Source organism: Chelmon rostratus, chromosome 11 (assembly GCF_017976325.1).
Source record: "Chelmon rostratus isolate fCheRos1 chromosome 11, fCheRos1.pri, whole genome shotgun sequence".
Taxonomy (NCBI): domain Eukaryota; kingdom Metazoa; phylum Chordata; class Actinopteri; order Chaetodontiformes; family Chaetodontidae; genus Chelmon; species Chelmon rostratus.
In genome coordinates, this window is record NC_055668.1 from 12801579 (window position 1) to 12815590 (window position 14012).

Here is a 14012-nt window from a genome sequence, read left to right on the forward strand (position 1 = left end):
GTGTCGCTCCTCTCCTCCATCCTGCCCTGCTCCACTGCATTTTTTTCCCCTCCTCATCTGAAAGAGAAGACTTGGAGAGGCCGGCTTAAAAGAGACTCCTGTGGGCTGAATGCGCTCGACCTCACAGGACCGGACGCCGAGGAGAAAAGTCGATTCAGTGAGCGACGACAGAGAGAAAATGTGAAGCTCTCCGCCTGTCACGGTGTTGTGTTGGAGTAGTCGACTGTAAACCGGGAAAGATGGCGAGGACGCAGACTCGCATGTTCGTCGCCTTGGCTTTGCTGGGAATTTTCCTCCTCGATGTGTCGGTGAAAGGAGAGCTGCGGGGAGAGCAACAGGAGGAGGAGGAGGAGGAGAGGTCCTGTCAGGGCGCCTTCGACCTCTATTTTGTCCTGGACAAGTGAGTGTCCGCGATTATTTATGGCTTTGTTACTTTCTCACCGCTGCGCATTGCCATGCAACCGCCCAGTTGTTTGGAAACGCGGCGCGCATCCGTCAGATTCAGCCTCCACGTTTCTGTTGTTGTAGAATAAAAGCAACATATAAGTTTGAGCTTGTAAAGTCAGACGCCTTTTTTCCTGTTTGCTTTGTGTATCAAGAGACCAGCTCTAAGTAAGGTTCTTGATTAGTGGGGTTGCTACACGTCCACATTCACTTAGACCTTCATTATTTGTGTGTCTTTCACAGTATTTTTACAGTTTTTATTTGAAGGAAGTGGGACGCATAGTTGGAGCAATGGGGCATGCTTTTCTTTTCTCTTCGTCCGGTTCAAAGTGGAGAGGCAAACAGAATGAGCTTTACCCACGGGATGTGGGCAGGGCGAGCAGGATGGATAGAGTTTCAGCCTGATGACGCCTGCGGACACAGCTGCAGCAGCTGCCCCACAGCGGTGCTGCAGTATGTGGCTGCTCTCTCCATCTACTGGGATACTGTTGTATCCTGAACCGGCCGTGTAGTGGAGAGGAGCAGGGGCCTGTCTTTATTGTTTTTTTTTTCTGCAGGGGCTTGTTTGTTTCTTAACATCTGAGTGGGTTGATGTTTTTATGGAACAAAGACACCAGAAAAGAACATGACTTCCATACTGGTGCCATGTTCTAACTATATCACTGGTTAATATGTTTATTAATGCTTTATACATCTGTAATAAGTCTTTAGTAAGAGTAATATTTAGGTTGCTGACTCATCTTAGCATCACCAGGATGTCACCCACTTGCCTTCCAGAAAAAGGCCAACAGAACCTGAGCTCAAATATATTAATTTTACACTTACCATTTAAAACCTTCTTTTGAAGTGTGTGTCATATACTTATGACACATACCCTTTTGAAGTATGTGTCATAAGTATGTGTCACTTCTCTAAAGACTGTTACTACTCCGTCTTTAGAGAAGTAGCCCAAATTTTGAAACTTATCCCAAAACTTATCCCAAAATAACCCAATTTATTTCCTGAAGTATTTCATGGGCATGTTTGTGTTCATTTGATGAGAGCCAGTCGAGGGTAGACAGGAAATGAGGCATGAGAGAGCGAGGACGACAAACAGAGGTCTCCAGCCTGATCTGAATCAGAGACCTTGCGATTACTTACGCCTCTTGGAACTCAAGGCCACAAAGACACCAATGACCCCAATTCTAACATCAATAACAACTCTCAGATCAGTCTTTGAATAGCTTTATTTTTAACACTTCTATCACCTGAAACTCAATGCACATTTCGGTGGCACCATTTATAAGCCAAGAGGAATGCACATTCAGCCACCTCACAGCCCCGAGAAACATATTACATCTCATAATGGTAAGATTTGCCAGGCAGTAATCTCAGTGAGGATGTTTTTGCCACCTTTTTGGCTTGTGTAAGCCTGACTATGCAGTAATTATCTGTGTGAGATCTCTCTGCGGTCTCAGAGCGCGCTGACTGCTGTTCATAGCAGCTCAGACATTATAATTGGCATTTTTGTCCCATCTTGGCTGGCGTTGCAAGGTGAAATTAAGCATGTGGACACAGAGCAATCAGACATGTCAAAACAAGCTGAATGCGGAGAGAGACAACAAAAAGACATAGAGCGACTGAGTGCAATGATTTTGCAGTGAAGGAGTTAAACACTGCGGTATCTGTGTATAACATTTGGGAATACGGTGAGGTAATGCTTTTCAGAAAGCTCACTGTATGTCCTCAGTTGCCCTACGTGCACCACCTATGTGCCGTGCGTGGACACGATGAGCGACATTTTACTTTGGCTTCGGCTTGTTTCACGATCTCTCTGAGTCTGCGGCAACATCTGTCAGCCGCTCCTCAGTCTTTACCCTTTGCTTCAAAAAGTTTAGGAGGAGCCTGGGGAGCGTGGCACGTCACGCATGGCCAAGTCTGTGGTACGCCTCTGTTTGTTTGACTGTCTGGACCCGCATGCTTCAGCAAGCCTTCAGGAAGCCTCTGCTCTTTTTCCCGAGATGGCACAGACTTGTTGGCTGTTTTTCAAATCTTAAATGCCACACAGTGACCTAATCTGATGCTTCTGCAGTGGATAGCAGAGCTAAAGTCCTGCATAAGGGATGTTTGTACATGTCCACACTGGTCTTCACCTCTTTATTTTTGGCTTTGGCTTCACAAGGTTGTGAGGCATGCTGCGTAGAGAATGCATGTGTGCAGAATGTACATTAGAAAAAGTAAAACGCTATCAGCTCCCTGCATTCCTGCACTCCACGTCTGATCCACACCAAATACCAGGCCACATTTTTCCTCTTTATCTGGTTACCCACAAATAGAATAATAGGTGTTGTGTTTTATAGCTTGAATAGAGGTTTGTTTTCACTGATCCAAGTGCTTGCAGTCTAAAAGAGACCCTACCCTGATATTATACAAGCTTAAGAGGCAGTAAGGTGAAGACTAATTGCTGAATTGGTTGGATGATGGCAGTGATTTAGATCTGTGGCCCTCTGTGCGTCTCTGTCATGAACTGACTTTACATTAGCTGAGAATGAGGACTGTCCTGTTGCATGCTGTTAAAAGCAATTAAATGTGTGCCTTGATGGATTATTTCATTATTTTTCCCATCAACTGAATAATATTTTATTCCAAACATTGTCAGAAAAGAATGAAATATGTCCGGAAGACCAAGGTAATGTCACTAAATAGCTTGTTTTATATGAACAACAGTCCAAAGCCACAGATGTTCACGGACATAAAACAGAAGAACCGCATATCTTCACGTTCATACACGTAGTATACGGGATGATATAAAGGCAGTGGAGCCCTTTTTCTTCTCTCTCAGTCTGATGAAAAGAACACTTGAAGGGTTCGACGTAAGCAGTGTTTTAAGATGCTTTCTGTCCTTCTCACAGGGTTGAAACTGAGCTTTGTTGTGCACGTGTATCAGTAAACTGTGAATTTCAAGATTTAGCCATTGCAATAGTACCATGACCGTGAGAAACGTTTTAATCATGCCCTCACTTCCTGGGAAGAGGATAAGTGGAGAAGGAAGCGACTGGTTAAATGAGAGGTACAAAGCAGCCATCGTGTGTCTACAGCTCAGACTTTCACTGTGTTTATGACCCTGTTACACACTCACACACACACACACACACACACAGCCTTGCTGAGTTCGGGGTGGAAGCTGTTTGATGTTGCGTCCTTCAATAGACGCTCACACTCATATTTACCCCCTGCTGAGTGTTACTACTGTGACCCGCTGTTGTTCACGTTGCAGCCTTTTCACTCTGCGGACCCCCAACCTGTTGTTAGACTTGCTGTGCTCACTGGGACCATCTGTTCCCCCTCACAGTCTCACACACACACACATGCACACACTCACACGCACGCTCATATAAACACAGATACTACACACACACAAACACAGACACACAGGCCAGCTGCCTGCTACATGGTCCCTGCTAGAGGCAGACTGCTACATCTGTCCCTGTCTAACCTCAACCCTCTGGCCCAGCAGCAATTAGCCCCCATTAGCAGCCCCCTGGGACTGGGCTTCATTAAGGAGACTGTCATGGACACAGCAGCATGTAGCAGGCTAACCAGCAGCTCTCACCGCTGACAGGTTACTGTCCGCAGTAATGGAATGTGACTGAGTGGCCGGAGGAACGTCCTCAAATGTGGACGAGATAAACTGTTACTGCTGTTCCCGAAACGTATCTCATAGCCATTAAATCCAGCTTGTACACATTCATGTGCGTCCACTAACTTTGAATCACATCCTATGAAAAGCGATTGCCACATTGTTCAGATATGGATTTGTATTTGTGGGCTGATGGCAACGTCAGTGAGGTGTTTAGAGATCCTGAAAGTTCTCACACTTCTTCCTGTGCTGAACATGAATGCAACAAATTTCCTGCTGATCTGAATCACATCCTACAAAGGCTGACATCTCTATTATTCACACTTGTATTTTTAGAAATTATCAGTGAATTTGGGGCTCTTATTTTGTAGGTTTTTGCTTTAGTTTTCTAAAGTGAAGGAAGGGTAAAATAATTTTGTTAAGGTGTAGATCAGGTTTTAGTCATGGTTATGTGCAGTGATTTTTTTCCTTGCACGTAAGGCCCGCCCCCTCTCTACCTCTGATTGGCTCTGATCCTGACATTTTTTCTAGCCAACCATCTAATCCTAACCCTAACCAAATGATGAACACTAGCCAATCAGAGGGACACTGGGTGGGTCTTTTTGGACTTTTCTTGGACTATTGGGTTTTTTTTTTCATGCAATAGGCAGATATGTTTTTTTTATGGCTGCATGAATAAAACTAAACTTCCTGGAAGATCTGGCCGTGTTTCTCGGTAATCCTGCTGTAATCTGCAGTAATCTGTGTCAACATCACATTGTTTCCTTATAAAGTTGTGTTTCTGTTGTGTTTTTTTAGATCTGGAAGTGTGAAGAATCACTGGATAGAGATTTACTCCTTTGTGGAGCAGCTGGCAGAGAAATTCATCAGGTAAAAGCAGGATTGGTCATTAAATCATTTGGACGTTTTCTGTGCTTGTCCACGTTAATATAAAACAACTGTGTGTTTGCAGCCCCATGCTGCGAATGTCCTTCATTGTCTTCTCCTCACGAGGAACCATCATCATGAAGCTGACTGAGAACAGGTGAGACCCGCAGCTGAACAACACCTGGATCTTTGCCCCCCTGTGGTCCTACATTTCACTGGCAGACGTGTCCTCTCTTGTTGTGCTTGTCTGAAAACTGAGATTTTCTCAACAGATTGCAACTGAAATTTTTAAATATACAAATCATCCAGTTTCAAGTAACCTACTAATACAAAGCATTGCATTCAGTCTGCTGACCGACTGAGGGCTGACCTTGGATACTACTGAGCCACACAATTACTTGCCAACTCAAACTACTCTCTACCTTCCTCTTTCTCTCTGCTGTATTGGGAATATCTTTCCCTAAGAGAATCTCTCTTCCAGTTTATCGGGTTGTTTGTCTGTTTACTCTACAGAGAGGCCATCACGGGAGGCTTAACAGCTCTGAGAAGGGTCATCCCTGGAGGAGACACATTTATGAACTTAGGCCTGGAGATGGTAAGGATAAGGCTGAGAGCCCGACACGTTGGTAAAGCCAGCCTGAATCATACTTCCTTAGTCTTTGCTATAAGATTTTATTCTGGAAAACATTCGCTGACGATTAATTGAGCCTGGCAGCTGGAACCAAGACCAATTAGATCAGTATGAGGAGTGGGTCAGATCATGAATGACTTTCTGTCAGTGGTCATTCATCCAATCAGTGGTGGGAAGAGTTCATGATGGCGTCCTAGTAAAAGAGCACTAACAATCTTATGTTAGAGAGTAGTTGAAGTGACACCTGTACCAAGCTAGTGCGCACCGAGCCTGGCCAGACCACACTTGTGAGCTGGCTTTAACAATATCAGCATATTCAAACCCAGTGCAGGCTTTTGTAACATCTGAAGCTGTTCTTTCTTTCTCCTTTACTGAACCAGTTCAGAATCTTGACTAATGCCGTCTTTGCAATTGCAGGCTAATACACAGATTTATCAGGAGAAGCACGGTAAGCCCGGTCTAATATGCTCATGACGTTAGCGTGCATCTGCCGCGTTGTTTCAGAGGACATGACAGTTCTGTGTTCTGCAGGGACAGCCAGCGTTATCATCGCTCTGACTGACGGAGAGCTGAATGAGTGGCAGTTTGACACAGCTCAGCGAGAGGTAAGATGCGAGGGGTGGACGAAATACTGTGAGCGCTTAATGAAAAGGGATCTTAGATTGAAGTCGCTTGCAAATGTTACCACAGGGGTCTTCTTACTGTAAGAGTCCATTCTATTCCTGCAGGTTCAAGTTGTTACTGCCGTTCTGTTTTATTATGTATACTGTTTTGGTTCATTGTTGTTTCTTTGCAGGCAGAGAGGGCCAGATCAATGGGAGCCATTGTTTACTGTGTAGGGGTCAAAGAATTCAACCAGACCCAGGTAGGTTCCAGCAAAGGATACTGAAGATGTGGCAAATACATAGAAAAGCAAATACATTTCTTTCTGTGTCTGTATGTTTTTCTAGCTTGCAACCATTGCAGACACTGTGGAACATGTGTTTCCTGTATGGGGAGGCTTCCAAGCCCTCAGGGGAATCATTGACTCGGTATGACACATACGTACCACATGTACACTCACACAAACTCTCCTCCGCACACAGAGAGGACTGTTATGTCATGAAATTGTTTGTGACTGTGTTTTTCCTTCCCCCTGCTGTCTGATCTCCCAGATCATCAAGAAGTCCTGCATCGAGATTCTAGCGGCAGAGCCGTCCAGCGTGTGTGCAGGAGGTAAGAGGTGTGAGGAGGAAATCTTTCTGCTCTTTGTCGAGACGCTGGGCAGTCACGGTGTGCGATTGTGTCAGATGACAGTCATCTAAAGCCTCTGGAGTGGAACATGGGGTTGAGTAATCGCATGGACGCTTATGACCGCAGAGTGACAGAGAGCGTATTGTCATTCACGGCCGGGGGAAATTAGCATAGCCGCTTCAGCGCAGCGTGTGCGCAAAATAAGAAGGAGGGGGGGCAGCGGGTGTTGGTCAGAGGAATTAGCCTTGAATCTTTAAGCATGGCTGCTTCTCTGGCCTAGTTTGCCACATCGTATATGTTAAAATGGCTGTTTCAACCCTGTCCTCCTCCTCACCTCTCCTTCCATGTCCAGCTCTTGTGCTTCTGGACAGTTTCAGGAAGTAAGAGACAGGATAAGAACCAAGGGAGACGATGAGAGAGAGCTTTTATGTGTAGCCAGCAGGATGGATGAGCTCTGACATGACCTTATTAGGACTCACTTAAGAGAGTGCATTTGCAGCCGCGCTACCAGGACGACCAATGGAGATTAGCACCCATTATGGGATGTGAAGGAGGGGAGAGGACATGGAGAGGAGAGGAGAGCGGGAGAGGAATGAAAATGTTGTCTTGAAAGGACAAAAATGAGGAAGGAATAATAAAGAATAACAGTTGTCTCCATGTGATAATTACAGACTCTGGTTTGTTGCCTGAGTGTGTCAGTTGACATGTGCCCAAATATCCTCCAACAGCCTCATTTATTATTCGATTGATGAGCAGCCTAATGGTCAGTGAACTAAGAAAGCAAGGACCCACTTAAACCAAGACTTGATTCTGGCCTAATTAATGAAGGCCAGAGATTGTATAGTGCTGAACACGTGCTTATTGTGCGTTCGCCTTTGTTGTGCCATGAATAATACACAGCTTTTATTTCCAATACTTCGATCTTATGTCTATGAATAGCTATAAATTGCATTCCGGAGAAGTAGCTCATTTCTGTCCCTTACTCAAAGCTTATTCATAGAGTATAATGTGATATAATGTTATTGTCAAGGACAGTTTAGAAAGCGTTTGCTTTTATTTTGAACTGAAAGACTGTGGACAAGTTTTAAATAGAGCCATCTACCCACATCCATCCATCCTGATGCATTTGAATATAAGTTCATACTGACACATTGCATACTGCATCTGTGTCTTTCTCTCTGGGTGCATGTAGTCACATACCATACATGCTTTACACCGACACACACATGTTAGGATGTTCTTTCGTCAGCACACACACACACACACACACATCTTCAAGCATGTACACACATGTCCCTCACATTGATTTGAAGTGACCAGACCGAGCTGCCTGCAAACAGGCCATCAGACTGGACAGTGAACGTTGGGCCACACTATCCGACATGACAGCACCGATTCCCCTCACACAAACACACACACACACACACACACACACACACACACAAACACACACCGGGCCTTAGATCTAACATGACAGCAGAGATTGCTGCTTTCATTAACGCCTGACCCTTTCCTCCCTGTTGTCCCGTCCTCCTTTGCCCCTCCCTGCCCTTCACTGTCCCGTCGCACTAACGTGATTGAAGAGCGGCCGTTCAGACAAGCCGTACCCCATTTTCTCCACGCGTGCAAGACACGCGTGCGCATACGTGTACATGTGTTATATCCGCACAGAGACACACAGTCATGCATCCCCTCCTCAAACGTTCAGGTGTGGATGTATGTGGACATGTGGAGACAGAGGCAGGCAGTAAGCAGAGAGGAGAGGGCAGCAACATATGTGTTGTACATGTCAGCAGGACACCACCAGTCCCTGCCCACCATGTGTCTGACAGCACTGACCTTTCAGCCCATCAAGCCTGTGTGTTTGTGTGTGTGTATGTGTGTGTGTTTCGAGGTGTGTGTAGAAGATCGATAAAACATATGTGGAAAAATACTGATACAGAGCATTTGACCATGTTTAGCAAACTTTTTAGTTTGGAAATATTCAGGAAGACTCACGATTTAATATATGAATGAATAAGCTCCTTCTCTGACAGGCAGCAAAGCCGGAAAGCAATTTTCAGACAACAATCAGTCTCAAAAAGACATTTGCCATTGGAGTAATATCTGCCATTTACCACGTCCATGTTGATTTGTGTTAGTGTGTGTCCACAATTGCAGTTGCAACTCATGCTATTTTATGGTAGCACTGTATGAAGGCGGGTGACTGCTATAGCAGTAATAATCAGCGCTCATACCTCTAATTAAGTTGCACATTGTTGAGGTTGCAAACCACTACAAACCACACAAACCATCAATTTATGTGACCATTAATACAATCCGAGTTATTGGATGTTCTGTTGTATAGTTGTAATTTATTATTCTGATTGTTGTGATGTGTTTTACATTAAAGTTAGGGCAGGAGGAGGGAGAAGACATGGGCTGTGGTTAACAGTAAATGATTAGGCTGTCTAATGAGGTGTGTGGTTAACTGGGTGGCGTGTGTTTGACTGTGTGTGTATGTACATATAAGCCGAAGAGATGACATGAGCGCTACTAGTTGCAAGTCACTGAGCATCTGTAAAAAGGCATGTACACACACACACACACACACAGAGAGAGACAGTTTAAGAAGCTTTTGTCTTTCTGAGGCTGTATAACTGCACTGTCTGAATAAATTAACGTGTAATGCATTTATAATATGTATCATCTGTATATCATATATGCAATGTATACAACTTATCTTTGTTCAGTGAGAGCTTGTACATCACTGCTTTTCCTCCTACATCTGCTCCAACAGCAAATCAGCAGTCTTCAGCATGTTTACAGCCTCTGTAAACATGCTGAAATGTGCAGACAAATGTAAAGTGATGTTTGTTTTCCTCCACTCAGCTCTGCCTCCCTTTGTGTATCTGTGTTTAATGCTTTTCATAGCAGCATGTCTGACCTTTAAGGAAACACTGTCACATATACACCCACACCCCGTGATGTTTTTGTCCAGTGATCTTCACGCTGGCGCTTTAAATGTTAAAGGTGTGGCAAACGCTCGCTTCTATCAGCCAGGATAATGCTAGAGGAAACCCTGGTGCACAGCCAGAGACCACACACACGTGCACACACGCACACATGCACATTCAAACACATGTCTGCACACATTCATGCATGCACACACTGACATGAAGACGCTTGAACGTTCCTTGGAAAAACATGAAGGCAGTTCACACACGCAGTGTGTACACCAGTATCTACATATCTTCACACACACATCCTCGACACACACATGTGCTAATGGCGCCATAGGTAAGGTCAGACCTACTTTGACAGTGCTGTGCTGTTGTCAGCCCTGCAGGCATGTTTTTAAGCAAGAGGTTTTTTTCCCGCTCTCTAACATATGCTGGGTAGCAGCCACATAGACACTCCAGCATATGCTGGCAAGGCTCTGTCAGTGCGCTTTAACAGCGCCTGGGGGGAACTAAAGGTCAAAGACACACACGCACACACACACGCACACAGCTTCTGGCTACTGCACAGCACATATTTGTGAATAGCAGCACTTTTAGCATTAGCACCATTGGAGCTTATTATGGCCTTTCCACACACACACACACACAAGCACGCAGATATAAACAAGCAGTAATGAGGCGTGCACTTAAGTTGAGCACATCAGAGGAAGGAACTGGCCGTCAGCACTCACCATAATGGTGCACCAGAAATTTTCTTCCACTTCAAATGAGAATAGGAGGCCAATTTGGATCTCTTACATCTCATATTTTTACATACAGCAGAAAATATGTGTCTAACCATTGTTGTGCATGAGCGTGCATGTTGCTTATCGTTTCTGATGGTGCATGCACTTTTTCTGCTTTTGTCTCAGAGAGTTTCCAGGTGGTGGTGAGAGGCAACGGGTTTCTCCATGCCAGAAACATTGACCAGGTCCTCTGCAGCTTCAAACTGAACGATACATACTCTGTGGGTAAGTTCTGCAAATATACACAAGCGACACGCACTCACAGATACACACAAAAGAGCAATATGCCTTTTTGCACAGGTTGCCAGGATAAAAACAATAATTCATGTTAAAGTAAATATCAGAAGCAACCAAGCAAAAGCTTGTGTCAGTCATTAATCAAGTTTAGGGCTTTTACATAAGACTTTTCCTGCTGGTGTTTAGTCTCTTGAGAATATAATGCTCTAGAAAATACATTCGAACAAAGAACTATTATCAGATCACTGAAATCTGCTGGATCAGTTTATTTTGTATCCTTCTTATTTCAGCAAATTGCTGTAATACATTAATGCTCACACTTAAACACATCATGAGATTTTGGTTTGGCTTGTGCATGTAAGAGAAATGTGGGACTGTGCTCAGGTGGCAGATGTTAAAATGTCGACAACGCAAAGTATGATTTTGTTTTTCCCTGTACAGATGAGAGACCAGCTGGAATAGAAGATACCGTCCTGCTCTGTCCTGCTCCTGTCGTAGAGGAGGTTGGGAGGTAAGCTGCCGATCTCTTTGAGCTCTCGCTGCCTTTTCACCTCCACGCCGTTTGTCAGCCAGTTGCTTAATTCTCCATGTTCAGCTGTGACACTCAGAGCCCAGATATTTGCCAGCTGCACGCAAGTTTGCTGTGGACACAGAAGACTGCTGTCCTTGAACAAATTAGGGCCAAAGTCATTGAGTGTCTGTGATCAATCAGTGTTTGTCACAGCTAACGAAGCCAGACACCAATCACAAGGGGACAACAGGAGTAGAGCCCAGGAACACGACTTAATGAGAGCCTGCTGGAGAGGACCTTCGCAACCGTGTATGTGTGTGTTTGTGTATTTGCGTGTGTGTGATGTATCCCAATCTCTGTCTCACACTTTGGGAGAGCGAAAGTGTGAGTGGAGTCGGCGGGGCAGTGTAAAGTTTCCTCCGAGGGCTTCCGGCTTTGCTCACGGTGATTCAGAGCAGAAGTTTCTTGCGGGGCAGACAGAGCGATGCTGTGGGCTGAGCTCGGAGAGGACCGAGGCCCGGCAGCCTGCAGTCCTGTGCATAATTATACACTCCAGCCTGCGGCCTCAGACACCTCCCAGTCATCATCTGTCTTGTTGCTGTCACTCAGATTTCTCGTGTGATTTGAGGTTGTCTTGTCCGCCAGTGAAAAGTATTGCTTTGGTGGGGAAGTAGTGCTCAGAGATGGGGGGTACATTTTGTTTTCACACTGTGGCAGCAGGGAGATTTAAGAGTCTGTCACACACACTATATTGTAGACTGTAGATTTTTATTGTAACATACAGACAAATTGTGGGGGATTGACAAAAAGACAGAATTAGAATCCACAAAACAACAATTCATTAACTCACAATATTCGGTCCCAATAAGTCTGCCAGTCAGGCTGCTCCTCCTGAACGCAGAGCAGAACATGGAGCATCATTACACTCTGCAGTGGTGCCTGAAGGAGGCGTCCTCCCATGTCACAGGAGCCCATCAAAGCAGAGGCAGCGCTGCCTAATACCCTGAGTGCTACCAAAGAGGAAGTCAGCTGTGAATGGCTGAAGGGCCCAGAGAGGGGCCAACAGCTGGCTAATGAATCCTGGGCTGCGATGCAATAACGGGCCGAGAGAGGTGGAAGCATTTAGTGAAGTGAGAGGGCCGCTGTGCAGGCTGGACAGGTGATTGTGACACAAATTGATTTCCTTTGAAAACTGCGGTCTATTTTCAGTCGTCTCGACAGAATCCTCCCTTGCATCGCCCAAGATCACCTGATTCATAGCTATATATGCACATTTATTTTCAGTCTGAGCCGCTTACCAAGAAAAATATATGTTAGATAAGATAAAACTTTTTCCATCCCCAGCAGCATGTTAAAGCAGTGGTAAGAAAAATAGCAGCAGAGGTAGAGAACATTCGAAAAAAAAACAAAATACAAAACAAAAAGTAGACTATATATATGTACATATTATACAAGCACAATGGAATTTGACTATATAAAAGAAAAATAAAATGTGCAGAAAAAAATATAAAACATATGTAAAAAGTGTGTATTGCTCCAGTAGCTGTGGAAGACAAGAACAATGTAAGCTGCCTTCAGATGTTAGTGTAAACTGAGCACCTTTGGACAGGCAAAACATGGAATAAGAAGTCTTCTTGCGTGATCTGAAACTGTGATGGTATATTTTCTTTTTATATATCAAAGATTATTGCTCTAAAGGGAAAGAGGAACACAAAAGCAAAAGCGTGGTAGATGAGACACATCATAAAAAGAACCTAACCACACAAACTGACCAAAATAACAGCACCATCCCACCAACGCACTTTCTCTGAAACTTTCAACCCCGCCTCATGGCCTTCCTCAGAGGGTAGAGCTGCTCTAAGGTAAACACCACGCGGACCTTCTGATGAAAATCTTTTGTCAAGCTGCTGTTTTCAAGGTCAAGAATGAAGCTTGAAGCTCACCTGTTCAAGTCCATTATCACAGCATCTGTTGAGGTCATTGAGTGACCAGTAAAAACAGCCATGACGCATATATTAAGTAACACAGAGAGAGAAAAAAATGTGGTTAAAATCAACTGTAAGATTTGCACATTTTATCTGCTGACATACACAGAGCCACCCAGGGTGGGAGGAACCAGCCCACACACCGGAAGTGGACAGATTACACCAGTAGTATAAAGATAGCTTCCTAATAGAGCTCATTTTTCACTGTTTTCTTCAGCTGCAGCCCTAAAAATCACTCTTATATGTCAGATCACATTATAGGTGAACTGCTTCCTGTTTTGGGGTTGTAAAGTCTTGAGGTCTCAGGGACTCGAGCTCCCAGCGTCACCTCTTCACCCAAACCCCAAACCCCCTCGCTCACCTCCTGCTCCACCCGAGTCTTATCACATGTAATGAAGTCATTGACGCTGCCGTCACACAAATCTGTGTTGACTGGGAACCTTCCGGATGCAGCACCCCCTCCTGCACACACACACACAGGGCACGAGACATATATAGTGGGCAGATTGATGATTGATAGGGGCTGAGATCTCTCTGTCAGAGAGGGGCTGATAGCACCGTGCCTGCCTGAAAGGAGGGCTGACCATATGAACAGGAAGGATGGCGAGGGGCTGAGAAGGGAGGGAAGAGGTGAAAGAAAAGATGAGTGGCACCTGCACCGCCAGTTTCCTGCTCTCAAGTCAGTGTCAGCATGAGTTATGAGTGGATGCAGGAGGGGCGAGGAGGCGAAAACAGAGTCGGTGATTGAGGAAGTGAAG

At 44.9% G+C, this 14012-nt stretch overlaps 1 protein-coding gene across 1 annotated transcript in view; it reads left to right on the forward strand.

Moving 5' to 3' along the window:
* Positions 1-14012, forward strand: part of antxr1d (ANTXR cell adhesion molecule 1d) — a 22373-nt gene continuing 8361 nt past the window's right edge. The window contains exons 1-11 of the mRNA XM_041946978.1: positions 1-400; positions 4862-4933; positions 5016-5087; positions 5444-5525; positions 5979-6009; positions 6093-6166; positions 6358-6426; positions 6512-6592; positions 6716-6776; positions 10648-10746; positions 11200-11269. Coding sequence (XP_041802912.1) covers positions 240-400; positions 4862-4933; positions 5016-5087; positions 5444-5525; positions 5979-6009; positions 6093-6166; positions 6358-6426; positions 6512-6592; positions 6716-6776; positions 10648-10746; positions 11200-11269 — 872 coding nt within the window. The 5' untranslated portion in view covers positions 1-239. The remainder of the gene's footprint in view (positions 401-4861; positions 4934-5015; positions 5088-5443; positions 5526-5978; positions 6010-6092; positions 6167-6357; positions 6427-6511; positions 6593-6715; positions 6777-10647; positions 10747-11199; positions 11270-14012) is intronic.